Below are 27,009 nucleotides of genomic sequence, written 5' to 3' on the forward strand. Positions count from 1 at the left end.
AATCGAGTTTCTTAGAAGATTTGATAGACTTTTTGATTTCACCAACAGTAGAAATTCATTGGCAAAAAGGATTCAAATCTCCCCCTGAGAATTGGAAATGAAGACTATTGGAAACCAATCGTTCAAAATATGTTTTTATATATTTCTTAATTGAAGGATGAATTTTGGAAACCTTTGGTCAAAACGCGTAAAAGAACTGCTTTTGTTGGATTTATGGGATCAATTACTTCAATTTGTGGCATATTTGACTCGAGTTAAATCAAAAAGGATGAAATATCTTCTAAATTACAAACTATCGCATGTAGATATTTGTTCATATTACCTAGTGTATGTGAATTCTACTTTAATATTGTTCCAACTTTTTTTTTCAGGATCATATGGAGCTATTCTTTTTTGCCATAAGGTCTCATGTTTTCCTCCATTTATAAGTTGCTATTAGTTAGGCATCATGTCTCTGAGAGCGGTGGTAATTGCACAAGACTGGATGATACAGTGGCGCTCTTCACTACCTCAAAGAACAAGAGGAAACCACCAGAAGTTTTCCGATTCCTTGATGATGAAGGTTTGTAGTTGACCAAGAAGTATGGCCTAAAGGAAAAATATTTAATAATTAGTGATCATGACTACTTCGATGTGCCCCCTTTCGTCCCAAGCCTTTCTCAATTTAAAGACTATGTTGTTGCTTATATTGGTGGATATGTTATCAAATCAGTCTCCAAACATTTAGTATGAGTGCTTGAAATCTCTTTTCAGCTATGTAACGGATAGCCATAATTATTTTTTGATAGAAAGAAAATCTAATGGTGGTATTTTGTATCCTTCTAAAGACGTAATAGAAATATACAAAGAAACAGAAATGCCTTTTGAGACTAAAAATGTAAGAAGTTCTAAAAACCAAGGCAACATTAATTCAAAACGCTATTACCAGCTGCGTATTGCAAAAATGTAATGACAAGTCATAGATATTTAAGGATCTTGAACTGCACACTTTCGAATGATTGAAAAAGAAAGTACTAAAAAATAAATACTGACGACATGATTGAAAAAAAGGTAACAGTAGTCATTACTAATACATATCCCCTACCTATTACTATAGAGTCCTTGGGGGTGGCGAAAAAATAGAGCAAAAAGAGACATCCTGAAATCAAGATGGCTATTATATTTGATAATTGCCATATCTTATTCAGTTTAAGAATCAATAATTTGAAAAATATCAATAGTAGGTTAAAATACTTAATCTTATTATTATTTTGTAGAATAAATGATACTTCATTGATTACATGTTTATTTGTCTTATATATTCTAAACATTTTTTATTAAAATAAGTATTTACGAGAACAAACGTGAATATTAGGAATTTATAACAAAAAATCAATTATGAAAATGTCCTTCATAATGTTGTTATAGGCTTCATGCGATTCAAGACGAATTTAAACACCAATCGTGGAGATTCCTTTTAAGAGATCATACTCCCTCCTAAGAGTGAAAATTGAGATTGATGAAATATTATAACAATAAAAATGAACTATTTTGTATTTTCCAGATTTCATATTTATACTTGCCATTTTGATAAGAGAAAAGAGGGAAATTTGAACTATGTTGAGTACCCTCATTATCCATTAGGCCCCTAAAATCACATTATTAAGTAAGACGAAACGGCTATTTACTATATAATATTTGAATATTTTGATCCTTTTGTTGTTTGTTTTCATCAGCTGTATCTCCCTTCAGTTTTTTCCTCAAGTAAGCACTCTATATTTTTTATCTCTATGGGTCAAACACATTGTTTTGCTAGACAAGGGCAGAATAGTAGTCTGCCGTATTAATAAATGTAGATTGAGTATGTTCTACTTTGTTTTTCTTTTTCATACCTACAAGCATAAAGTATTAAAATAAGATAGAAGTCTACTAATTATATTGTCCCAGAATTATGGAACGATGATTTTTTGATGAGGTCATTAGCATGACTAGCTTTTAAAATCTAGTATATTTTCTCTCAGCTATTTTCATTAATTTTCATAAGTTGAATGATGTATAATTTAAAACAACTAACTTTACGTATTAATTCGATATTATGAACTTATAAGCTATTACATAGGACTTTGACTTTTAAAATAATTAAGGGCCTTCGTTTAGAATTAGTGTTATTATTATTTTTTTTAATGGTCTTTTTATTGCTAACGCTAATGGAGTTGCACTGATTAAGTATAAGTAAACATTATAGTATTACAATTGTGTCCAATACTTGCGTCATCTGACTTAGGAACTTTGAAGTCTATATACATAAAGTATATTTTTTATCTATGCACGCTAACCTCCGCACATTGACTTCAAAGAGAATAATTTATCCCAATTGCCTGTCCATCGATCTACGTTGTTCCCTATTTGTGTGATTTAATAGTCAGTCATTGGTAAGATTATCAATGTATGTAATATACCTATATAATAATAAATAACGATTCTCTAAATAATAATTAACAGTTGGTAACAAGAAAAATACAGAAGAGAAGCTACCATAGTTTTCTTTCCCTTTTGTTAGTCGAGGATGTGAGTTAATAAAAAAACTAGTCATCTGGCCATTTGGCTGTTGAAAAATGTACGTAACAATTTTTTATTCATTGCTATCTCAACCTCTCATAGTTATTTGTGTACAAGCAATCTATTAATAAGTAAAAAACTACTTCATAATTATTAACTATATAAGACCTAAAAAGGAAAGGAATTTCCCTTGTAAATAAATACACCAATTGCTTCAGTAGTGCATATTGACAATTCTAATTTTACTTTTGTATATTTATAACCTTATAGGCAATCCATATTTTAAGCTTGTAAAATAATTATATTTACTCATAATATTTTAATAACTCATTCAATGAATTAGGTGGGTATATTTGTATTATATTACGCTTATGGAATCTGTATACAGTCTATTTTACTTTCAAGTAACAAGTTGCTGTACGATAAAAATATGAAATATTTCTATTTATTTAGAGAACGTATGCTCAGTACTAACAACTAATACACTTGTATCAGAATACAGGTAAAAAGTTATATTATTTACTCCGTTACAACATTAAAAAGAGCTTAACATTATGGAAATAAGTTAAAGGATTTACAAGCTGTGTGGATTGACTTGAAGAAGAATTGAAATATTATTAGCGTGAAACTTTAAAGGAATGATTATATTGGAGTGTGCGTGGATCAGTTTACATGAGAATCTAGTATCTACTACCCTGCTCGACTTTAACTTCTTTGTTACTTTAGAATACATAATATATTAGTGATTTAAACATTCTATTAATACATCCATAGCAAGGACTATGTAAGTTTTTATTTTGTTACTAATTAAGTAGTAGTATTATATGTTCAGTCTATTAATCATAATATATATGTATTTGCCGTTTAGAAATGTGTCATCACAATTTGGTGTAACGTCTAATTAAAACATATGTTTTTTTAGTAAATGAAAAGAAGAAATTATATATAGTGAAAAACATTTATATCAATGTCAATTGAAATAGCTGATTTAATCAATTATGGAGTTATGTAATACAATGAACCCATCTCACGGTGAAACATTTTTTATGTTTCTAGGTCCCAAGAAATAAAACAGGAATCTTCAAAGTTAGAAGGTCCTAGTGGACATTCTTTACACGAAATAAAGTGGTATCATCCAGACAAAGATACCAAGGGCCTAGTTTATTTATGCCATGGATACGATGAACACATTCAATACTATGAAGAAATTGGAAAACAATTGGCTGAAAGAGGCTTTTTAGCTTTTGGTCATGATCATCCCGGTCATGGGAAGAGCTCAGGTCCATACCTTCAAGCAAATTCATTTGAAAAGGACTATGCAGATAATGTCATCTTCAGCTGCGAAAGTAAAAATAAGGAATTCAATGAAAAAGTTCCTCTTTACATCATAGGACATTCCATGGGAGGTCTTATCGCATTCCGTGCGATTATCAAACGGCCAGAATTATTCAAAGCAGCTGTTCTCATGGGTGCTGCTCTAATGTTACCTCCTGAACAAACATCATATCTTAAAGTTGCAGCTATTAAGTTCGTAAACTATTTTCTACCAAATTTATCCATCGGAAAATTATGTCCTGACGAAATTACAAGAGATAAAGAGCTTCTAGAACAGATTAAAAATGATCCTCTCCGTGGGAGAGCTGGAGTAAAAGCAAGTTTTGGATGTGCTTTTATGGATGAAATTATAAACATTGAGAGAAGATTAGGAGAAGTTAGATTACCAGTCCTTGTACAATATGGAGAAAATGATACCATCATCCCACCTACAGCATCAGAGATAATTTTTGACGCAATTTCCTCTACAGATAAAGAAAAGCACAAATATTCAAATGCTTTTCACAATCTCTATTATGAAATACCAGAAGTACGAAATGAAGCTATTCAAGAGGCAGTTGCATGGATAGAAAATCATAATTAATCCACGTTCGTTCATCAGTATTAGAACAAAATACTACCTTTATCATTATGTAGTTCATTTAATTTTGTATTTTGTCTACTTATGCGTCATTTTTATATCAATTCACTTTTAACTAATTTATTTTATTTGACGTTACTTGTCTTTCTATAGAATTTATTATATTGTCAATATGTTCTTATGATATTTTTAACTGTTTTCTTTTTTTACTTAACTTATATCAATTATAATATTTTAAAGCCTTTTAGTATTTTATGGAGAAATCAAAATAAATATCATTATTCAATATTATGTTTTAATTCGATTAAAAGTTGTAAATACTTCCATATTGTGTAAAAGAGTATCTAAAAACTGTAGCCATTTATATGATGATTACAACACCAGAGATGTAATTATGAATTTAGTATTTCTATAGGTAGTATAATTAACTATTTATTTCAATTCGTATTTTAAAAATAAATTAATAACTAACTATTTATAAAGTAATCATACAATTTGTGTTGTATTGACCATGTGTCAACAAACTTCAATTGATAGTGATAATTCTTTTTTAGATATAATGCAGGGAATAATATCCCATCATTAAGCTTTATTATTGAAGTTTAATGTGAAAAAAGTTAAATGAACTATCTATTCTTAGATTCTGAACATTATCTACTAAGGTCTAATATCAGTTGTTAGTCGTTAATACATATCATGAACTATATTAATTGTGAGCAAATTTTATCTCTAGTTATACTTTTTTATATTTATTAGTAGATTAAGTAAGCTTTCATTTACTAAAAAATAGTGTTAAAATGCCTTAAATTGATAAGGTTCTAATTTTAAAACTTTTTTTATCAAGTCTACACTACTCCTTTTTGTGAAACAATAATTATATCCAGGAAAAGAAATAACATAAGATAACATTTTTTTTACTGAAAGGGACATATGTATAGTTTTGAATAAACAAGCGAATATTAAAAATCTATTTTAAATTATGTGTTAGATAATTAGTCTGTATTTACATATAAAAAACAGAGTTTGTATCTGTGTCCTTTATGCATGCCCACTTTGTTGAACCTAAGAGGCTGAAATTTTCCATGGGCTCTTCTTTTGAACTTAGTCAGGTTAAGAAGGGGTGCCAATTTTTTTGATTACCAAAACACAAAAACCGTTTTTTGGAGCTCAAGGAGACTACATAGGGGTTGAGTTATAAGTCAAAAAGTGAGTGGCGTCTTAAAAAACAACTATACGACAGACTGTATTTTCTAAATTTATTCCAAATGAAAAAAGTTATGGGTAAAAATAATAATAAATCGGCGAAAATTGTAATTTCGTTTATTTCAGGTGCAAAAAAATGAAATTCCAAGGAAATATTGGATTCGTAAATCAAATAAAGTTAGTAGAAATTTCTATAGAGATTTGTTTGCATATAAATTTTACTCATAAAAATTGGTGAGATATTGAAATATCTGTCATTTTCAAAATAATTTTTTTTTTTTTTTTTTTTTTCATCAAACGTCAGGAGTACCACAAAACGATGCATTTAATACATAAAATTTTTAAACTCAAACTGATAACCAAAGTATTTTCAATTTCCGGAACATTTTATAACATAATTTTTCCAATATGTGCAAAGATGAACCAGTTATCGAGTATTATTTTTCGACGACATTATTCTCCATAATTTTGTTTTTGCAAGTCAAAAAAAAAAATATTGGTAGGTTTTTATTTCTCTTTACAATATAAATAAATGCTATTCACTACTTTTTTTTCAAAATAAGTATAAAATAGATTTTTTCCAATTTTATTTGCGAATTTCGATTTGGCAATATTTTGACAAAAATAAAAAAAGGACTTTTTATCTAGATAATTTTTTTTATGCATATATGTTGGTATCTTATTTGGAGTCAATTACATAATCTATTTTTTTTTTAATTCATAATAATACATTTATTATAATGCTTGCCCGCATTAATAATAATAATTAATAACTAAGTAATAAGAAATAATATTGAACATTGTCAGTGTGATTTCCCGCTCCCTCCTTCACACAAGCAACGCTTGTAATACAAAAACAAAAACAATATTTGTTTTAATCTTTGAAAATATATCATTTTTTAGCGTTACTACATGACCTAAGAAATAACAATGCTGCAACGATCGTGAATAAGAGCTCAACGACCCGTATAAAAAAAGAGGAGTACATATATGAAATCAAAAATATTTAATGTGGCTTGAGACAAGCATTAACTTTTTGTAATAAAAAAAAATATGCATTTTATTTTCCTTTCAACTGTTTTTGTTATTAATTGTTATGAGTTGATTGACTCTTATATAATTTAAAGCGGCTGATTTTGCCTATTATGAACTCAAAAATATTACTATAAATGATATTACATAGGATTTGATTTTTATATTAATTTTTAATAATCAAGGGTCTTCGTTTAGAATTTGTGTCATTTCATGCTCAGTCATTGATACTTATATTGATAAAATTATTATAAATTCAATATAGAGAATAGTTAATACCTATTCTCTAAATAATAATTAACAGTTGGCTACAGGATAAATATGGAAGACTAAAGAGTCTTGCCTTGATTATTTTACGGAAGACTAGCTAGCAAATGGTTTTTTTTTTCAAATTTGTCCTTTCTCTTTCGACAAAGGGCCCGAAGGTTGAGAGTGAATAAAAAAGTTAGTCGTGAAGTAGACTTAATATTGACTTGTGAATCGAGTCTGAATTGAAAAAAAAAAAAAATGACTTGTGACTTGACTTGGAATCGACTTGGCCTCATCCCTTAAATCTGTGTTACTACACAACGTCAATATATTTCCCTCACGAGTGCATGAGGTATGTATGAAAGAAACCCACGAAAGTATGAGGGTAATTTTGGAAAATGTACAATACATAAAAATGAATAGTCAATTTCTAGAGATGGAAAAGTTATAACACTTTTTCTTAGCATGTACTAAATATTGCTGTTTTGTATATAACTAATAAATAACCAAGTTTTATAAGAATAAAAACCCTTTTTTCATCAATAATAAGGAAAATAGTGAACTATTGCTATGCATTTGAACGTCAAAACGGGAACAACAAATAAATGGACTTAAACCTTACTCTCCATCAAAACTGTGTCCCTCTAATGCCCAGTTTTATTATACATTTATCAAACACTAATATTAATATATATTAAAAATATGTTATTACATCGTAATACAATCTACGGGACACGAGGAAAAGGACATCCAAGGGATTCCTAAAAGCAGATTCTCAAAAAAAAAAAAAAAAAAATCAATCTTAGTAGCCAGTGGCAGATCAGCGATGATTTTGTTGCCAGGGATTCCTTTCCAGTTCCCACACTTAAATATGGAATATCAGATGGCATTGTATGTATGTCTCATTATTAATTTGAAAACCACATAAACAAATGATAGAATAATGAGTATTATCAATTCCAAATTGTAATAAGTAAAACTCACAAGTCATATGGAATCAATAGAAGATACGATATTGCTATTGCGTATTAATTCTCTCCCATTTCATTTTTCTTCACAAATTAGGAACGTCTTACAGTCTTCCTATAGCTTCTTCTTAGGATTGTGAATGAGGTAAGTATCAATAGATCTCTACGATTTTTATCATTTCTCATTTTCTGTTCCTCCATCAATCGACAACGCCTCTAATAGTCCTCTCGTACTCCATATCGCTGGATTAGACGTGCATTTACGATGTTAAAACATCCATTGTGCCGGGCTCAGTCTGTTGGCACGAGGAACGTTATGCCAATCGAGAAGTGATCTTTTAAATTTATCCCAGCTTTTGACTTCTTGGAGAAGTGTCTTCATTACTTTTACTACAGATTCTGTATAACTATTGGATGTTGAATTATTGGGGGAAGACAATTCATGAGTCATTTTACTATTCTCATAAAAAATTGTAGACTATCACTTCGTATTCACTCCGGAATACCATAGTCATTGAACTAACCTGAAAGAATGTTAGTAGTTAAATACATTGCTGGATAAACGGCCAAGTTGTGTTGATTCGAATGAACATGATTTGCTAATGGCTCTGATATTAATGACGGCTTGTATTAATTAGATTTAGAACAAAAGTTGGCGTTACTTGCAATATCATTTCAGATTTCGAAGATCATAACTCCTTGCAAGTAACATGATGCAAACCATCGGTCTGTAGTGACGTGATTTATATTATCTCTCCTTCTTATCAGCGATGGCCGATGTGTCAAACTTCAACTTGGCTCCTGGAGCTACTCCACATGTTTTACAAAATAAAAATCATATATTGAAGCTCTAAAAAAACTGATGACCAGATTTAGGATTTTGATCAATTTTTCTTGCCCAAAATGAGTAAAAAAAGAGCGCTAAAATTTTGAAAAATGAGCACAAAAAATACCTGTAAAAATGAGCGATTTTTTGAGCAATTGAGTGATTGCTTACAAATCCTAAGTCTACTTATGACCCATTACAACTTTTCATTATTGTAGGTACTGAGAGATTAAACTAAATGCAGTATTATTAGTTGTTTTTTTAAATGTTCCTTTAATTGGTTAGATGGAGTTGCACGGAATAAGTATAAGTAAAAGTAATAATATTACAATTACTCTATCTAAACTAGGAATCTTGTGGGAAGTCTATATAAATAAAATATCTATTTTCTCTAAGAATGATCGAGGTGCAAACCTTCACACTTTGAGTTCATTAGAAAGGTCTTATATTGTTTTGTAATCCTATTATGCAAGATCGTTTTATTGGTACGTATTTCTTATCGATTATGTACGTGCGGACAAAAAAAATATTGAGTGGTATTGTCACAACTGATATTTATAAAAGGGATTGAAAACGAATTAAAAGTATATATAAAATAATTTATTGATTAATTATCGTTAAGTCTATTAAAGATTTAACAAATATATTAATAAAATATGTAAAATATATAAATATTAAATATGTTAATAAAATCCACTTATAACTTCATGCGCTTCTAGTTTAATTTTAAATTGAGTCCATGGATCTGGGTCTATGAAGAAAAAATAATCAGTATTTAATTAAAATAAATGTTAAATCGATAATCTCGAAATATAAGTAATTATGAAAAAAGTCTATTAAAGATTTAACAAATATATATTAATAAAATATGTAAAATATATAAATATTAAATATGTTAATAAAATATTGTTCAAATACAAATTCAGCGCAAAATTATTTGATTTTCTCACTCAACCTCAAATCTTAATTTTAGGGTTTAGTCAAGGTAACTTACAATAGAGTTTGAATTACATTTTTTTTTTAAATTTCAAGTTACCTTAGGTTCACTGTAAAAGGATTGTTGTAAAAAGATTATAACATTAAAAGTTGTGTTAATATCGTTGCGTGGGAAAATCGTGATGTGCATTTTTATTGTGAGGCAAAATTGTTGTGGGTAATATAATAGTGAATCATCATCATTGTAAGCAATATGATTTTGATTAATTTCATAGCAAGACAATATTATCGTGGAAAAAATGATTTACTGATACCTTATCAACTCCAAATGTACAGTAATCGTCTTTCATGCTCAATATATTCACAAAGAACTCAGATCAATTTGTCCTCAACCTTAGAGGCATGCCAATATTTTAACTGAAAGAGATACAATTAAACCTGTATTAAGGAGTAAAGCAAGGGAAACTGAATAAACAATAGCTTAGAGCAGATTACTTCTAAAGCCAAGTTACAACTAAATATTTATGAATATACTAGTATGAGCCTGTCCATATCACGGACACATTTAGACACAAAATGGTGTTGGGGTATAGAGCATGTTTTTGTCTGTCAAATAATTAAAAAATTCAAATAAATAATGGTATTTACAACTTATGTTTGTCTATTTAAATCAAATGTGAAAGTACCTAATTGATTCCAGAACAATGAAAAAAAAACCAATTTTTTTTTGCGTGGTGGTCTCCTGGGTTTGATAAAAAAAAGTTTAATTTCATATAAATTACTCTTGAACAGGTATTTCGTACGGTGATACTCACACAGTTACGCCTGTTTTGAAGACAACACAACAAATTGCAAAGATACCAATTGCTAAAGTTCAGTAATTCAAATAATTATTAGCAGTAAAAATGAACAAATTTCTACGTAACAATCCTTTCAGTATGTAGTTAAACAAAATTTATGATAAATAAATTTTAGACTTTGTTGAATCACAAATAAAAAGTTTATTAAAATAATCTTTGTAAATTAAACCCTGTTCAACCCAATGTCAATAAACTAACCTACTCATAACTTACCTAAAGTGAAGATAGCTTAATACATACACCAACTATAAAGAACTTTAAAATTACTTTACCTCCAAATAATTTAGCATCCTGCATAATATCCAATGCTTATAGTCCATATGTACTTAAAAATATTACCACAAGAATATGTCAAATTAGTGATACATTGTCACTATTTGGCTTTATTGAACAGATTAAATTCTTATAAGTGTTTATTTGGATTGCTGCAATCCAAGACGAATTAACTGGTTAATGCAATCTCTCATTCATGTTATTACCTAAAAAAATATTGAACAGATTGAATTCTCATAAGTGTTCATCCAAGACGAATTAACTGGCAAATACAATCATCCCTTCACTTCTTATTTCTAATAGGAGATAGAGGTAGAAAAAAAAAAAAAAAGCTGCTGCTAGGCAGCAAAATCGGAGGAGGAAGATAGATATGTTTATTTTTGTATATATAAGATTTTATATGCCGTGAATGCATTCATAGGAATTTATATTTAAAAGTGAAAAACAACAACAATATAGATTTCTGTATAATTTTACACATTTTTATGGACATAAATCAACTTTTGTATACAAAAAAAAAAAAATTACCACATATCAAAGATAGTTTAATTAGTACAACTAGTGAGGTTGCATCAAAATCTGCCTCTTTATTAAATATTGCCATCATGCATTCTTTGAAAATTCCATTTAAAAGTGAAAAAAATCCACATTTTTATAGACATGAGTCTACTTTTCTATCTGAAAAAAATAATTAACACATAACAAAGAAAGTTTACCTACTGACTGATGTTGCATCGAAAAATGTATAATTACATATGCTATTAACTACTTTTTTTTCAAAATAAGTGCAATATTGATTTTTGCAATTTTCTTTGCAAATTTCGCTTTGGCAATTTTTGAACAAAAATAATAGATAGACATTTCATCTAGATACTTTTTTTGATGCATATATCTTAGAATGTTATTTGAAGTTTAAACATTTTTTTGAAATTCATAATTATTCATATATTATCATGCTTGCCGAATGTGTCTAAACAAAAACAAAGAATAATATTGACCAGTGTCGTCAATATGAATTCTGCTCCCTCCTTCGCCGGAGTAACGCAAGGTAGCCTTTTGCTAGTATATATTTTTATATACAAGGGGGTGTTTGAAAAGCCTAAGCAAAGTCTGAGAGATGACCCTACTGGCAGGTATGGAGGTTATTTTAAGGTAGTATCATCATTTGGAGAAACCCATAATAACTTTCGGCCAGATCAGTCTTTTCTTTTCTGATTCGTTTGAATAGAGGAAGAGAAGTTATTTTAAAAAAAGTGGACAAAAAATTCTTTCGTGTCTTGATTAAACATTACTGTATGAAAGGCAAGGCAAAACGCCTCAGGAGACTACTTGATAAATATTATGGGGACTCTGTACCTTTAATTAGAACAGTTTCTAAGTGGTTTCAAATTTTCGGCATGGTTATAGGGGTACAAGTGACGCTGAGCGGTCTGGACGTCCTGTTGAGTTTACTACTCCAGAAACCATAGATAAAATCCATCATGTGGTAATAGATGACAGAAGAGTGAAGGTGCATGAGATTGCTAGTGCTGTGGGCATCTCGAACGAAGGGATACATCATATTTTGCATCAATATTTGGACATGAAAAAGCTATTCACTCACGCCTAACCAAAAACAAAATCGTGTGAAGTGTTGTAAGGAGAGTTTGCAGCTATTCTAGAAGAACTTGCAGGATCTTAATCGTCTTTTTGTCACTGTGAATGAAGCATGGATAATACACTTCTGTAACCAAACAATGGTTTATCAAGGTGTAATCTGTGACAAAAAAAAACCCAAGATCTTTCCTGATTTAGACCTATGTATGTCAAACAGAAAGAAAAAGACCGATCCGGCTGAAAGTTGGTGTGTGTTCTTCCAAGAGATGCTACTAACTAAACATAACCTCTTACGCGCTACTAGGTTCATCTCTCGGAACTTGCACTGACTTTTCAAACTAAAGGACTCAGCGGAAAAAGTGGACAGACAAAAAAACTACAACAACAAAAATATAAAGGAAAGAAATAAGGTCTTTATTTACAGCTATTGCACTTACTGGTATATAATTGTTATTCTCTCATGATTTAAAATAGCTATTTTTATAAAATAGTTGTTAATATTTTCTTTTATTATCTTTATTAAAGAATTCAATTAAAAATTTAATTTTTTTAAATAAATATCAAGATAAAAAAGAACCTAATTTACTTTTTGAATATTAAATACTTAAATGAATTTTACACTATAAACTTAAATAATATTATTAGGTACTAATTTATTATAAATAAACGAGGGCAATAATCAAGACATGAATTGCAAAATTATATGCATACTTGCACTTTTACTAGACCGAACATTGTTCCTCATTCATCCATTCTTTGTTAGTCTCTTTCGAGTAAGTTTTGCGTGCATCTTAACACGAGCTTTACATATTTGTAGCACGTCCACCCAAAAGGAAGCTAGATAATTTTTCACAAAATTGAACATGGAATACATTTTCCAACAAATTATAGTTTATTTAAATGAAAAAATGATTCTGATTAATCCTTTGGAGGCACCACAAATTGTACTTAAAGTAGCCAAAATTCACCGGCACATTTATAGAATTAGTAAATTAATAAATTATATCTCTAAGACAATATTGGGACCAAATTAAGTCAGATAGATAAAACGGAGGTTTTAAACTACACTCTCGGGTATCTCAATTCATCGCAGAAATTTGAATTCAAATCCTGTAATTTACCGTAATATCTCTTTCAAATATTGCCTGTCATTTTATAAATATAAATGATTGAACCTTTAACAGAGAATTGGTGATTTGTTCTATCTGTCAGAAGGAAATACAGAAGGACAACTTTATTGATCAGAAAGTTAAACTCCATAAGAATGACCCCGGCTGCAAGTATCAAGTGAAAATTGATCATATGAAGCAGAAAACATTGAACGTTGCTGTTAAGAAAACTTCCTCTGCTACATCCTCATCCTCAGTCACTGCCTCCTCCTGTCCCGATGACCCTGCTCCAGTTGAGGCCTTACTACCTGAACCAAGATCTGAAAAGTCCGTTTCTGCTGAAGAGAAAGTTACTGCAGACACAGAAAATAATGGCGACTCATCAAATTACCCCAACGGACGGATTTCTCATGGAATAAGACTTCCTAATCTCGATATCGGACCAATCTTATCTCCCGAGCAGCTCTCTGTAGTCAACAACAACAATATTCCCTCTGCAGAGGACTCTGAGACTAGCGACAATGTCCAGGGAGGTGAGAAGAGCAAGACTGAGGAGATGGAGTTTGTGGACGGAGGCCCAGAGTACCCTGTCGTCTTGACGAGCCAGCTGGGTGACCCGATACTTACTGGGCGGGAGCCAAAGCGGAAGGACATCCAGACCAGAACCAGAGTGGAGACTGAACGGGAAACTGTGCCTAAAGTCGAGAGAGATCATCCTCTACAGCCCAAGTTACAAACATACAGTCCTCAGATAGATGACAAATACTCCAGAGACTTTCAATATGATTGGTTCCGTAAGTTCCCGTGGCTAGAATATGACGAGGTTGAAAAGTCAGCCAAGTGTTTCGCCTGTTCCAAATTTTCCATTTCCAACCTTGGGAAATTTGAGTTCAAAACATGGAAAAACAGTTCCTCGTTGAAAGTTCCTTCTAACAACAAAAAACACAAACTGTCGATGGAAAAGTGGATCAGTTTCCTCACATCAAAGAGAAAGAATACCTCGGTTCTCGGCCATGTTCAGTCTCAACATGCTGAGGAAGTCGTGAAGTGGGGAGCTTATTTGAGGTATCTTTTCCAAACTGTTGGGTTCCTCGTAAAGCAAGGATTGGCTTTTAGGGGCGATTCCGAAACAAGAAAAAAGTTGACGGAATCTAATGAAAACGATCGAGGAAACTTCTTGGAGCTTTTGTCCCTGCGTTCACACGACAATCATATTCTCAAAGATAAACTGGAGGCCGAAGTCAAAAAATTTGGTTCAGCTGGGGCAGGTTTTGCCAAATGGACTTCACCTGACATCCAAAATGAGCTGATAGAGATTATAGCATCCAAAGTGACGGAAAATATAATTGAAGATGTCAAGACTTGTGCCGGCGATGATGACTACTGGTTTTCTGTGATTGTTGATGAGACATCAGATATGTCAAACACGGAGCAGTTCAGTCTGTCACTAGGATATCTGACGAGTGAAGGCATCAAGAAAGAGAGCTTCCTCAAGTTTGTAAAAGTTACCCAGACTGACGGCAAATATTTGTTTGAGAAACTTCACGAGGCTGTCAAGGATCTCGGCCTTAACCCCGCCCGCACTGTCTCCTTGGCCGCGGACGGTGCCTCCAATATATCCGGCATCAAGAAGGGTCTTGCCGCCAGGTGGAAAGAAGCAGCCCCACTGTGTGTCTACACCCATGTCTTCAATCTTGTAGTCAAGGATCTTCTCTCAGATATAACCCTGTTGAGAAATACAATGGGGACAGTACAAATTTTATACAACTTCATTGAAGGGTCACCAAAGAGGTCAGCAATCTACAAGTCGGTGAAGATAACAAGTAAAGATGAGGAGCATGCGAAGGTGATGCCCCTGAAGAACCAGTCTGCTACCCGCTGGAGTCTCCGCTACGATGCTGTACACGCTGTATGTCTAGGGATGGTCATAATCATGAAGACCCTCATAATAATGAGAAAAGATAAAGATACATTGTCGAGTTCAACAGCAATTTCTCTCCTCAACAGCATCTTTAGTCACGAATTTGTTTCCGGCATTGAACTGTTGAAGACACTCCTCAGACACACATCTAGCTTGTCAGATGAACTTGAAGGCAGAAAGGTTGACCTAACAAAGGCCCGGAAACACGTCAACCTAGTGATTAAGACTCTTGAAGATCTTAAGAATGAGAAAATCTTTGAATCAATCTGGAAACTTGCTGAGTTGAAGTCGTCTGAGATGAAATCAGTATTTGACCAGGAGGACTCAATAGATTTGGAATTCAAGGAGGCGAAGATTCCAAGGAGAATAACGTGGAAAGGAACAACTGAATCCTACTTCCGTGAAAGACATTTCGATGTTGCAATCAATAAGATTGTATTAGAGCTTGAGAGCAGATTTGCCACCGACGATACAAACATCACAATGGATCTCATTGCAATCGTCAATGACAGTGAAGTGGAGACCTGTGTCATTGAGCGTGTCGCCAAGCACTACAGACTTGAACTCGAGCAGCTCCAGTCAGACCATGCAATCTTCCAGCAATTCAAGGTTAATATTATAATGTTTCATTTTGCATTATATGTTTAAAATTTATGTTTCTCTAGGCAGATATTGACACAGAAGACATGGTTTCGTCACAAATTGCTGCGGAGTTAATAAGCTCGGGAGTGTTCCGCCTGATGCCGGAGCTATACAATGTGCCTCAATGCCCATCAGCAGCTGTGAGGCGGAGCGGTCATTCTCCTGTCTCAGAAGGCTCAAGAACCACATGAGGACCACCATGGACCAGGAGATGCTCTCCTCCCTCACCCTCTTGAACATGGACAGGGTGATGGTGGACAAGGTGTTCCATGAAGACATGGACAGTTTGATTGACACCTTTGCGTCAAGGAAAGAGAGGAAAAACTTCTTCTTCTAATCATGATAAAGAACACATGCATTTTTTCTTCATTTTTTCAAACACATCACCACGTATACATGCGAGTTAAGAATATCAAGACTTGTGAACATAATTTATTTTCTGTCGATGTAACCGTTTCATGGTATATTATAATCTCGTTCATTATCTTCATCCGTTATTATTTTAAAAATATTTAAGGAGGTTTAAATTGTTTGACTTAATTGTATAGTTCAAAAATTTTCTCTCATTCTTGCACCGTGCATTTTATACTCCATTATACTCCTTCCTTTATGAATAGGTCGGCATTGACTTTCCGTCTAGAGTTTTTCCTTTTCATTTTATTTTTCCCAATGTTTGCCTGAAGAAAATAATGGTCAGACAGTCCATTGGACGATATTCTTGCAAGATTTAATCTATGCTGTAGCATTAGCCCTGTTTAAATATCCCACGTTCACCACTGAAAATCAACCGTTCACCCTTGTAAAGCGGACCGAAAAATCTTCCTGACATACGGCACTGCCTCCACCTTCTTTCTATTTTAGTAAATAAAATCTATATGGTTTTGTTTTGAAGCAATAGTGTCATAAAAGATCTTTAAAACCTTCAAAAAGAAATGGAACAGGTGTTAAAATACTTTTTTAAGGGTCTTGGAAATCTTGACTTTGGGAAATGTGTGGTGGGAAAGTTTGTTGTGGGATTTCTCCTCCTAGAAAAATTTGCCTTGGATAAAGCTCGTAGGGTGGAAAAATTGCAATTGTTGATTGCATCAACAATCTTCAAAGATGTCTTTGGTAAGTACCTTGTAAGTACTACCTACTCAGGGATAATATTTAGAGGGATGAACAATATAGGGGCGCGAACATGTTTTTTTATCTAGAAAGAACATTTTAATCTATTAATACTATGTAAGGTCTGAACTTATAGCTTTAAAATCCTTGTAATTAATTAACATCATTAGTATTTTCTTATACTAACATCAATATCCTCTGTTAGTATTATTTTATATTTTTATGTCAAAAAGTCATTATATTCCAAAAACATATGCTAATTGAATTACATAACACGGTGTTACCTCGTTAACACAAAAATACCCTATTTATTTTGTTGTTAGCTGTCGATTCCCTCCTCTCGCTTGATACCTCAAGGCTATTTCATAATGTATTCTTTTTGATAAATAAACTAATTAATAAGTCATTCTATACTTATACTCCGTTTCCAAAAGAACAGGAATACAATTTCTTGTGGATCCCTCGTCGTTTATATTATATATTATTGACAATTTTATTATATATATAAAGAAATTTTGGCTATTAAATTAAAATACAAATAAAAAATTATAACTAATATTTTGATAAAATATTACTAAATACAGTATACCCTAAATACAGTATCGAATAAAATATGTAATTCATGTTAAAAATGGTGAAGAAATAATAATATGATGATAGTCTTGGGGTACACAAGAGATATATAGCAGTTGGTGTAATTGACTTATTTGGCTAACTACCAAATGATTTTGGACTTTTTTTTGTTTTCATACGGAGAAAAGGTTTTGCAATATAGTAAAGGTAACGACGTGATAAATGATGAACAATAAAACAGTATTTCCTTATTAATAAAGCAATGTATGTGTGTGTGTTAATTTGTGTGTGGAATGAGGGCTCATTTTTAACAAGGAGCTCATATTAAAAAAAGAAAAGAAAAGGGCAAATTCATAATCTATGTATATATATAAATGAATGTAATTTAACATGAGGTTTAGCAATAAGTAGTTGCAGTTAAAGTACAGCCAGTAAGAGCTCTAGGCACTGAAGTACAACCTGGCTCATCACATCATTTAAAAAAAAATATTATTATTTTTATTTACTTTTTGATAAGGGAACATCTAAGTACAGATCAACTATGTGCCAGTGTGCTCATGATAATCGGAGAGTAACGCTGAGTGTTTGATCTGGAGTTATACTCTGTATTATTTAAGAAAAGTGTGTCTGTTAGTCGACACGTAATTACTCCGTGCCATGCCGGATATTACCGCTACTTAAGAAATATACATGAATTTACCAAACAAGAAAATATGACCTTAAGATAATACCCGTTATATATTTTTTTTTCATTGAAGTTCCCAGTACGAGTCACGGACTCATACCTTAAAAGAATATATATGAAGGAAGATACCACCTTTAAAATTTAGACTAGACTGGTTTATATATTATAAAGTTCTTACAGAGATAAAATATGTGAATATAAACGGGTTGTACAGATCCCACTCGCCCTAGAATCTTCTTCGAAGTTATATTAAATGACATACTTATTGTAAGAATGCAAGTATACAAAAATAAAAATGGTAAAAACATGAGTATTTGGAATTGAAAAGATCAAATAAAAGTAAGCATACAAAATTTTTATTTTAAATGCACGCGTTTGAAGTTAAAACTATAAAATTAATGATCTGAATTTAAATTGAGACGCAGAGACTACACTGTATGCATGTTTTGAAACGTCGGAAGAATGTATCTTATTCCAAATGCTGGATTCAGTCGATCTACCGAAACAAAATCTAAACTATGTCCTAGATCCACTTTAAAGGTACGTTTGGATTGAGACAAAATCTTGAAAGGACCATTGTACACCGGAGCGAAGGTCGGTTTAATTGGTTTGTTTTAAAAAACACATGCGTAGCTCGTTTGAGGGTGTCCAATGCGGACTTTATTCTATGAGGTGGATCTGGTATCATTCGTAGGGGTGTATGCCTGATGTTTTGGAATTTCTAGAATAGATTTCGATCATTTGGAGTCACGGTAGATTCTACCAAAGACAGAAGAAGACGCGGTGCAGATATCAAAAGATGGTGAATAGGAGAAAACAAAGTCTCAGGAATTGAAGGCACAGACGCTCGAAGCCCAAGGAGGAAGAACGGTAAGGATTGTAACCAAGATTCTTCTTCTTGTTGCATCCTGGACAAGATAGCAGTTTTTAGTGTTCAATGAAACCTTTCTATAATCCCATTTGACTCAGGATGTAATGAACAAGGTTTTCGCACCGAGGAGTTGTCCCAACCGTATTCATAGTGTCCCCGTAAACTGAGCCCCTTTGTCCTAGTTAATTGACTCGGGTACATCAAATCGAGAAACTCAACCAGAAAAGAAGGAGTTGACTATGCTTTCGGCCGTCGTATCCACCATGGGCAGGGCTTCAGCCCACTTAGTTGACCTGTTGAGAACGGTGAGAAGAAATTTATAACCTTTCGTGAGAGGAAGTGGTCCCACCATGTCAAAGTGGATCACACTGAATCTGCCAGGATTCTTATCGAAGGGCGTTGCTCCTGAAGGTCTAGGATGAAAAACGCTTTTATTGTTTTGACATACGAGGCAAGCCTCGACCCAAGTTTTGACCTTATTTCTCAAACTAGGCCAGGCGCAAGACTTTGACATCTCCCGCAGATGTGATGTGAAAGATCATGGTCATCATGAAACACTTTTTTCCTTAGTTCTTCTGAAGAAATGATTGCTCTAAAATTATCCTCTGATCCAAAACCGACTAAATTCTTCGTTCCGAAGCACTTCGTCACAAAGTGTTTGGATTTAAACTCTATCATTTGAGGATCAGAAATGGACTGGTCCCGAGAGATGTCATCCAAGAGTGGAAATGATTCTACTCGAGCCGGTCCCATGAGCCGGGATAAGGTGTCGAGGTGAGGGATCTTGACCAAAATGCAAGTGGGACCAAGTGATTCCACGCCATTGCTCCAGTGAAGCACCCATTCCGTATAAAGACGCGTCATTTGTTATAGCCAAGGGTGATTTATCTTATCTAAATACAAATAGAGAACTTAAGGAAGGAGGGTTTTTGCAGGTGGATTTCACGCCAAAAAATATAATCAAAGAATAATCAAAAACTGTTGTGTAGTATAACTAAAACCGAAATTTTCGCTATTTATTTCATATTAGTTTAGAAAAATGAGCAATTTTCACACAAAATAGGACAAAATGGTTAGTTTCCCCTAAAAAGGTTAAAGTGAGCAATTTTGGGAGCGCTTGAGCTATCAGTCACAAATCCTTAGGCTATTGATAATCTTCTCCAAATGATTTGTTACCGCTTAATTTTCTTATAAATATAGATCCGTATACTTTATGTTGATATCTGTTATTTGGTGTTATTCTAATTTTAACAAACTAATAATTTGTGTCATAATCATTATATATATTTTTTGACTCAGAGTTACCCTCTACATTTAACAATGTTTGACGTTTTTAATTTTCATCGTTTTTTTTTTTATCAAAAAGAAAAACTAGTTCTTTATCTTTACAGTAACTTTAGAAATATGATAGAATTGCTAATGAAGTTTCCAAAACTTTATATATTAGTAATTATAATCAGTATACCTATAGATAAATTCTTACTAGAAATATGCTCCCCTACATTTATAATCTAGTACTCTAAAACTAAAAATGAATATTTTTTATTAAAGGCTAAAAGTTTTATCAGCTTAAGCTTTTCAGATTGAAAACTTTTATTTTATTTTTAGCTTGATAAACTGATATTTCCTATAAACTAACAATCTATTAAAGAATGAAAATATTCCTTAACTCCCAAAGTTAATATTTTTAATTCATTACTACTATAAAATCCTTTTTTTACTTAACTGTAAATCCATATAAATAAAAATAATCAAACTACATCCACGCAATGCAAGTATCAAATGTCAATCCGTTTTATCTTTATGATGTCAAAACTTAGACTATTTATCAAATTGGTTATCAAGATGTTCTTGTCTATTAATAATAAATGTCTTTAATCTGACCTTTGAATAATATCTCTTTAATTAAAAAAATAATAACATCTATGTAATTCTTCAAAAATAAACGGAATATTTTTTTAATAATAAATAAACATAATGCAAACAATATCAACATAACTTTCTTAAAGATCTTTTAGTACTTTCACTACGGACGACCTATATATTCGTCTTGTTTGCAATTAACAAAATATGGATAACGACTATGTTCGTCAAAAATGAATAGACATATTTGAGGTACAGAAAAAATACATATACTAAAACTTTTCTAATATTTGCAAATGTATTGTTTTTTTTTATTTGAAATACCTATCCAATAAAATACTTACTAAATGTATCTCAAATAACAAATAAAATCAATATATGTAACGGTTTAGTGATTTTCTTCAGGAAATTAGATTTATATTTCCGATTTGATAATTAAAGGAGTCATGACTTTGTGAGTGATTCCTCACTTAACCTCCCGTTATTTTTTTTCAAATCCTAACGGAAACGATTTTCTGGGGTGTTCAGTCATTCCAACATGAAAATTATCTTTTTTTTGTTTGAATTTATTTTTTCATAGTACGTAGGTTTTCTGGTGTGAGGGAAAAATGTCAAGGGAAAAAAGGAATAGTGACAAAGTGGAAAACATAGAAAAATTCTTTTAAACTGATATAATGAGTACCACCGATACAATATATATTAAGATGAAACAAATATAAACAAATACGACAGGCAGCGGTTTGAATGGAATAAGTAATGAATGTGCGTCCAGTAATGAGATTATTTTAAGAAAAGTATTTTTTAAAGAGTATTTATGATACTAACTAATTTTGTAGTGAGTATCAAAAATAATTTAGTTATACAAAATTTTAATACTTATTTCTTAAATAATAATTTTTCAAGACATAAATAATAATTTTCAAACCAAAAAAATACTTATTCCTACTACTCAGGACCTATTTTCCCCTAAAATTGCTGATGTGTTCGTGTAAGTTTATTATTTTCATTACATTTTTGAACAAGGACTTCTTAAATAATTGGAATGACTAAATGAACAAATACACGGGTTTCACTATTCCAATCAACTCAAAAGGTTATCAGATATTAAGAATATCTTAGAGCAAGAGATTACTTTTTATCCCTATCAAAATCATTAGTAGATTCCATTGTAAACGTTTCTGTAGATTGTGTGGACAAATAAAGTTAGGATTGTTGATGCAATTCATAATAACATAGCTTATTTGAAAGTTATTCTTGGGTAGGAAGACTATAATGTGGAACCAAAAGAGACTATTACTAAAATTGAGGAATTGATTTCTTCTATTGTCTCGTACACCAATAAGTTCAATTTTGCTCTCTTCAACATCAATAAAGATAGAAGACTAATATATACAATGGACCTTGTTTTTAAGTCCTATGTCTGTAGTAAAATTATGAGATGATTTTTAAATTGGTTGAATCAATAGGTTGGAAAACGACTAATTTCAAAGTAAATAGTCCTTCTGTTAATGTTTTAGAAAATAGGAAACGTAAGAGACATAGTGATACTGGAGCAAATCGATGAGTGAATAAACTGTCAAATGTATCTTTAATTCATTGCATGTGTCTAACTCTAAAAATTATTATATTTACTATTATAATTGTATCTATAATATTGTAGCATGTATGTGTGCACTTGATTCCTGTAATCAGGATGAAATATCTTTTTTACTGCGTTAAGATTTTTTTGTCATGCCATTTAAAAAATCAGGTTTTTGTGATTTCAATCTCCGTGCTTCATCCGGTCTCTCTTTTATATGCTAGAAGAACCGCTTCATCACCAATTCCAAACAAACAGAGCTAAGCTATGACGTATAAAAATAAACAAATATTATTAGCTAGCAAAGTATAATTTCGTGCATCGCAATTTGATTCTCTTGAGGTGAGCACGTGGAGAGATTGAATCATGCCCCAAAATGAGCATATGGAACTATTTCGAAAGCGACATGGCCGACGATTGGATTATGAGGAGAGAAAACGTAAGAAGGAGGCACGTGAGCCCAAGAAGCGAGCAGCCACAGCGCGGAAGCTCCGAGGTTTGAAGTCCAAACTCTACAACAAGGAGCGATTCAAGGAAAAGGTTCAAATCAAGAAGACAATTGAGGCTCATAAGAGAAAAAAAACGGGGAATAAGAACGTGGAGGCAGAATTCCCAGGTGCTGTGCCTGCATATTTGTTAGATCGTAACAAGGAGTCTGTAGGAACGTCCCTCTCCAAACAGATTAAGCAGAAGAGAGCTGAAAAAGCTGGAAAATACGACGTGCCCATTCCAAAGGTGCGAGCACAGTCAGAGAATGAAGTCTTCCGTCCTCTTTCTTCTGGAAAGAGGAAAAAAGCTGGATGGAAACGGATGGTTACGAAAGCAACATTCGTTCCTGAAAACTTCACACGTAAACCTCCTAAATTTGAACGTTTCATTCGTCCTACGGGTCTTCGATTCAAAAAGGCCCACGTTTCACATCCAGAACTCAAAACTACTTTCTATCTACCCATCATCAACGTTAAACGGAATCCATCATCCTCCATGTACACCTCTCTTGGTGTACTCACCAAAGGTACCATCATTGAAGTAAATATCTCGGAATTGGGTCTTGTAACGGCGGGAGGTAAAGTCGTTTGGGGAAAGTATGCCCAAATCACTAACAACCCCGAAAATGATGGATGTGTCAACGGCGTTCTTCTTGTTAATAAATAAATTTGATAACTATAAAATATTTTAATAACTTTTATTCTGATTCTTGAGTTGGAAGAAGTACATTTTCATGAAATTGAGACTTTATATTGCCCCTTGGATAATAAAAACCCACCACAATTAATTTGTTTCTCTTTGATTGTGCCTTTCCACATCCAAAATGAGAGGAGCCCTTCCATATCATTTGTGAAAATTGCCCTTGAATCATGACAATTTCATTATATAGAATCAAATACGAATCTCACTTAGTTATCGGACATAATTATAGATTAATATTTATTACCTGCCTGGGTGTGTAGAATTCTCCAGTTCTTGTCAAAATCATAGTTCGCTCCTTTTTTGTACCAGACTGTGGCAACGTCTTTTCCACTTACATGAAATGAGAGCTTTCGTCCTTGAACAATTTGTAAGGGCCAGATGAAGATGTTCTCTCCATATGTTGGAGAATTCTTATGATAGCACTTATCCTCATGTGCTAGGATATTGGCCCAGTCTTGAGCTTTAGCACAGAGCTGGTAAAAATAAATTTATACTTATAATACATATATTCATCTAAATCTGGTGAAATAAAGGTTTACGTTAAGATCAAGCTCTAGTTGTTGGACTTGGTGCCGCTCACGATACATGTTTTGTTCTGAAAGACAATCTATGACAAACTGACTTTGGTCGTACTGGGGTTGATACTCCGCTCTATGTCTCGAGAAATTCCTCATACTCAGACTGTATGTTTCACATATTCGCTTAATTATTCCATTATGCCATCGTTTGAACATTTCCTTTCGATCTATGCAGTCATCCTTTTTCTTCTCCAATGCAAGGGGGCTTATTTCACGGGAAAATGTGACAGTGCGTCCTCCATGTGGAGGTGATACTAGAGTGTTAAGCATGGGCGATGGTGGAGAACATGTGTACATAGATGAGGTTGTAGCTGTTGCCATCAATAACTTTTTTGTCCTCGAAGTTTCGATGTTCTCCTTAATTTTGTTCTTCTCTTCCTTTTCTCTAGCTAAGGACTACAACAATTCATTACAATATAATTTTGATAGCTCATTAGTCATACTATCCTCAGAGTTAATAACTACCTTCGAGTCTGTTTGTATCTTGTCCAACATTTCTCTTTTCTTTATGTTTTTCAAAATGGTCTCCTCCTTCTTCAACCTCACAGGGTTCATTTCGGAGAATTCTTGTTTTCTTGTAAAATTGAGAATCAGATCCTCCTCACTTTGTTGCAACCCTGTGTCTGATATTCGAATCATTTTCTTTTTCTGAGAGTGAAAAATCATTTGAACTGGTTGTAAAGCCGAGCTCGTCTCCGAAGCTGTTGCTGTAGTAGTGATGAGAACATTATTTTGTGTTGTAGGACTTTGTGACACTGAAGAATTTGTCGTGAAGGCATTATTGTACCTCTGCTTACAAATATCATTCACATGTTGAATACTTCGTGAGTGAGTGTGACGATTTTCAGCCACTCTACTGAATCTTACACTTATGTATAGAATATGTTAATAAATCGACTAAATTTAGATAATTAATACTTAATGAGTTCAAACCTGGGGGATTTTGCCCTCTCACGATTTCGAATGAGTTTTTCAGAATTGTGACGACAAGGATAGCTTTCGAGGTCCACAAGGCTTCTGGAATCACAGTTTTCAAATCCCCTGCTTTTAACTAATTTTACATTTGCCTGTACTGGAGAAACATTAAGAGGATGGCATTCATCATTCATTACCGCCACAACTTCTCGAGCAAGAGCAGGGGAACTTTTTTTATGTGGAGATATTTCTTCCATTACGATTCGAGTGTTTTACAAATTAGGAAATAATAAAGAAATGGGTTCAAGATGATGTAAATATTTTAGAGCTTTCTATTTGTATATTCACAGCCAAAAGTACATATTTTGAAAATATTACTAATATTTTTTATACATAATATGATATCTCTTACGAAATAAATTATAATGAATCATAAATTTAAAGTACCAACAAACAACCAAGGGTCACAACTCTCTTTTTTCAAGCAAATTTAATATTTTATCCAATTTCTCCTCAGTCCGTTTCTCCATGCTCTCAATTCTCTTCATAATCATCTTCTCCAGTTCTTGATTGCATTTGCAGTGAGTAGGATTTTGATTGAGGAAGGGAAGAGGAGGAGGAAGGGATCCTCCTCCCATCATGGAACTAGCCTTTTGAGATTGAAAAGTCTCGAACATATTTTTGAATTCCTCTGCATTTTTCGACAAATCCTGTTTTTTTAAGAGTCTATTCACATGATCAATATCAAAATTTGAGAAGGGACTTTCTGGCAGGATCTGATTATTCTTTACTGAGATAGTAGATACCTGGATATTAAGTATGTAAATTGGTTTGGAAGGTTCATGATGAGTAAATGCCTTGATTTTGAGGAATTGAGATCCGTGGCATGGAATTCTTAGGGACTCAATATGAAATTCAGGATCTGCTATGACGGATTGTCCACTTATTGTGTATAAATATTCTCCAGACTCTGCAAAACACTCGACTTTTCTAATTCCCACAGATACGATGTAAATTTCATCCATTTTGGGAGCATTTCGGTGTTTGCATTGAATTATGAATTCTAGGTTGGTAATATTTGGAAGGGGTATGAGTTCTACTAGGGAATCCAAATCAGCTGCATCCTCAGATTCGTCAATGGATTGACCGGGAGGGAGGATGGCCAAGGGAAGGGATTTGCTACTCTTCCAATTGCAAGTTATGGACATGACTCGGTAGTACTTTTAAAAGATGGAGCAAACAATTAATGAGTATTAATTGAATATATAACAGTAAAAATATACCTATAATATATTTAACAATACATTTACACAATTACATACTTAGCTATTTGATTATTTATAATGATCACATTAATACTTAATTCATCAATCATGGAATGGGACGTTTCAGTTTATGTTTTAATTTTTATTTACTATATAGGGATATCTATAAGTCATATCCATTATTTAACACGAAACCCTTCGTTTGCTTATATCTAGATATTGTATCAATACTTTACTATCTACTAAATTAAGGTTCAAATTTATCTTCTCTCTCTCCTTTTATTAGAGTAATTAATTGATAAGAACATATCATA

General features: G+C 32.4%; 5 protein-coding genes and 1 long non-coding RNA gene across 8 annotated transcripts; 3 read left to right on the forward strand and 3 right to left on the reverse strand.

Annotated features, from left to right (window-relative positions):
• Nucleotides 1–1,276: 1,276 nt before the first annotated feature.
• Nucleotides 1,277–10,933, reverse strand: LOC139907134 (uncharacterized). Its single transcript, XR_011783481.1, has 4 exons — nucleotides 10,800–10,933; nucleotides 9,982–10,084; nucleotides 1,563–1,871; nucleotides 1,277–1,476 (listed from the first exon to the last, which is right to left on the reverse strand). It is a non-coding gene; the product is annotated as an uncharacterized lncRNA (long non-coding RNA).
• LOC121129383 (monoglyceride lipase) lies at nucleotides 1,938–4,739 on the forward strand. Its single transcript, XM_040725108.2, has 2 exons — nucleotides 1,938–3,322; nucleotides 3,595–4,739. Coding segments are annotated over exons 1-2 (864 nt in total). The 5' UTR covers nucleotides 1,938–3,320; the 3' UTR covers nucleotides 4,457–4,739.
• A 4,698-nt stretch (nucleotides 10,934–15,631) lies between the features above and the next one.
• On the forward strand, nucleotides 15,632–16,415 carry LOC139907645 (uncharacterized). Its single transcript, XM_071894134.1, has 2 exons — nucleotides 15,632–16,035; nucleotides 16,092–16,415. Exons 1-2 carry the CDS (start codon nucleotides 15,724–15,726, stop codon nucleotides 16,257–16,259), a joined length of 480 nt encoding a protein of 159 aa, XP_071750235.1. The 5' UTR covers nucleotides 15,632–15,723; the 3' UTR covers nucleotides 16,260–16,415.
• A 6,621-nt stretch (nucleotides 16,416–23,036) lies between these two features.
• Ip259 (NSA2 ribosome biogenesis factor-like IP259) lies at nucleotides 23,037–24,022 on the forward strand. The gene has a single exon (XM_040725166.2). It carries the CDS (start codon nucleotides 23,113–23,115, stop codon nucleotides 23,899–23,901), a length of 789 nt encoding a protein of 262 aa, XP_040581100.1. The 5' UTR covers nucleotides 23,037–23,112; the 3' UTR covers nucleotides 23,902–24,022.
• Nucleotides 23,074–25,793, reverse strand: LOC121129404 (uncharacterized). Of its 2 annotated transcripts, XM_071893284.1 has the most exons (6): nucleotides 25,589–25,734; nucleotides 25,449–25,532; nucleotides 24,981–25,383; nucleotides 24,477–24,911; nucleotides 24,182–24,410; nucleotides 23,074–24,096 (listed from the first exon to the last, which is right to left on the reverse strand). In XM_071893284.1, the coding sequence occupies exons 1-6, from the start codon at nucleotides 25,618–25,620 to the stop codon at nucleotides 23,933–23,935; spliced, it is 1,347 nt and encodes a 448-aa protein (XP_071749385.1). In that variant the 5' UTR covers nucleotides 25,621–25,734; the 3' UTR covers nucleotides 23,074–23,932. The 2 variants fall into 2 exon arrangements, with proteins under 2 accessions (XP_071749385.1, XP_040581064.1); XM_040725130.2 differs by having other exon boundaries at nucleotides 25,449–25,793.
• Nucleotides 25,745–26,890, reverse strand: LOC139907141 (uncharacterized). 2 transcript variants are annotated; one of them, XM_071893289.1, is made up of 2 exons: nucleotides 26,753–26,890; nucleotides 25,745–26,650 (listed from the first exon to the last, which is right to left on the reverse strand). In XM_071893289.1, exon 2 carries the CDS (start codon nucleotides 26,636–26,638, stop codon nucleotides 25,895–25,897), a length of 744 nt encoding a protein of 247 aa, XP_071749390.1. In that variant the 5' UTR covers nucleotides 26,639–26,650; nucleotides 26,753–26,890; the 3' UTR covers nucleotides 25,745–25,894. The 2 variants fall into 2 exon arrangements, with proteins under 2 accessions (XP_071749390.1, XP_071749391.1); XM_071893290.1 differs by having other exon boundaries at nucleotides 26,714–26,828.
• Nucleotides 26,891–27,009: the final 119 nt, after the last annotated feature.

Source organism: Lepeophtheirus salmonis, chromosome 1, assembly GCF_016086655.4.
Source record: "Lepeophtheirus salmonis chromosome 1, UVic_Lsal_1.4, whole genome shotgun sequence".
Classification (NCBI taxonomy): Eukaryota; Metazoa; Arthropoda; class Copepoda; order Siphonostomatoida; family Caligidae; genus Lepeophtheirus; species Lepeophtheirus salmonis.

Excerpts from the sequence above, each read along its gene's own strand:
- LOC139907645 (XM_071894134.1), top strand. The coding sequence starts at position 15,724 with ATGAAATCAGTATTTGACCAGGAGGACTCAATAGATTTGGAATTCAAG. Across the intron at positions 16,036-16,091 it reads CAATCTTCCAGCAATTCAAG|GCAGATATTGACACAGAAGA; the intron begins GTTAATATTATA and ends ATGTTTCTCTAG.
- LOC121129404 (XM_040725130.2), bottom strand. The coding sequence starts at position 25,687 with ATGGAAGAAATATCTCCACATAAAAAAAGTTCCCCTGCTCTTGCTCGA. Across the intron at positions 25,384-25,448 it reads GAGAGGGCAAAATCCCCCAG|TGTAAGATTCAGTAGAGTGG; the intron begins GTTTGAACTCAT and ends TCTATACATAAG. Across the intron at positions 24,411-24,476 it reads AACTAGAGCTTGATCTTAAC|CTCTGTGCTAAAGCTCAAGA; the intron begins GTAAACCTTTAT and ends TATTTTTACCAG.
- Ip259 (XM_040725166.2), top strand. The coding sequence starts at position 23,113 with ATGCCCCAAAATGAGCATATGGAACTATTTCGAAAGCGACATGGCCGA.
- LOC139907141 (XM_071893289.1), bottom strand. The coding sequence starts at position 26,638 with ATGTCCATAACTTGCAATTGGAAGAGTAGCAAATCCCTTCCCTTGGCC.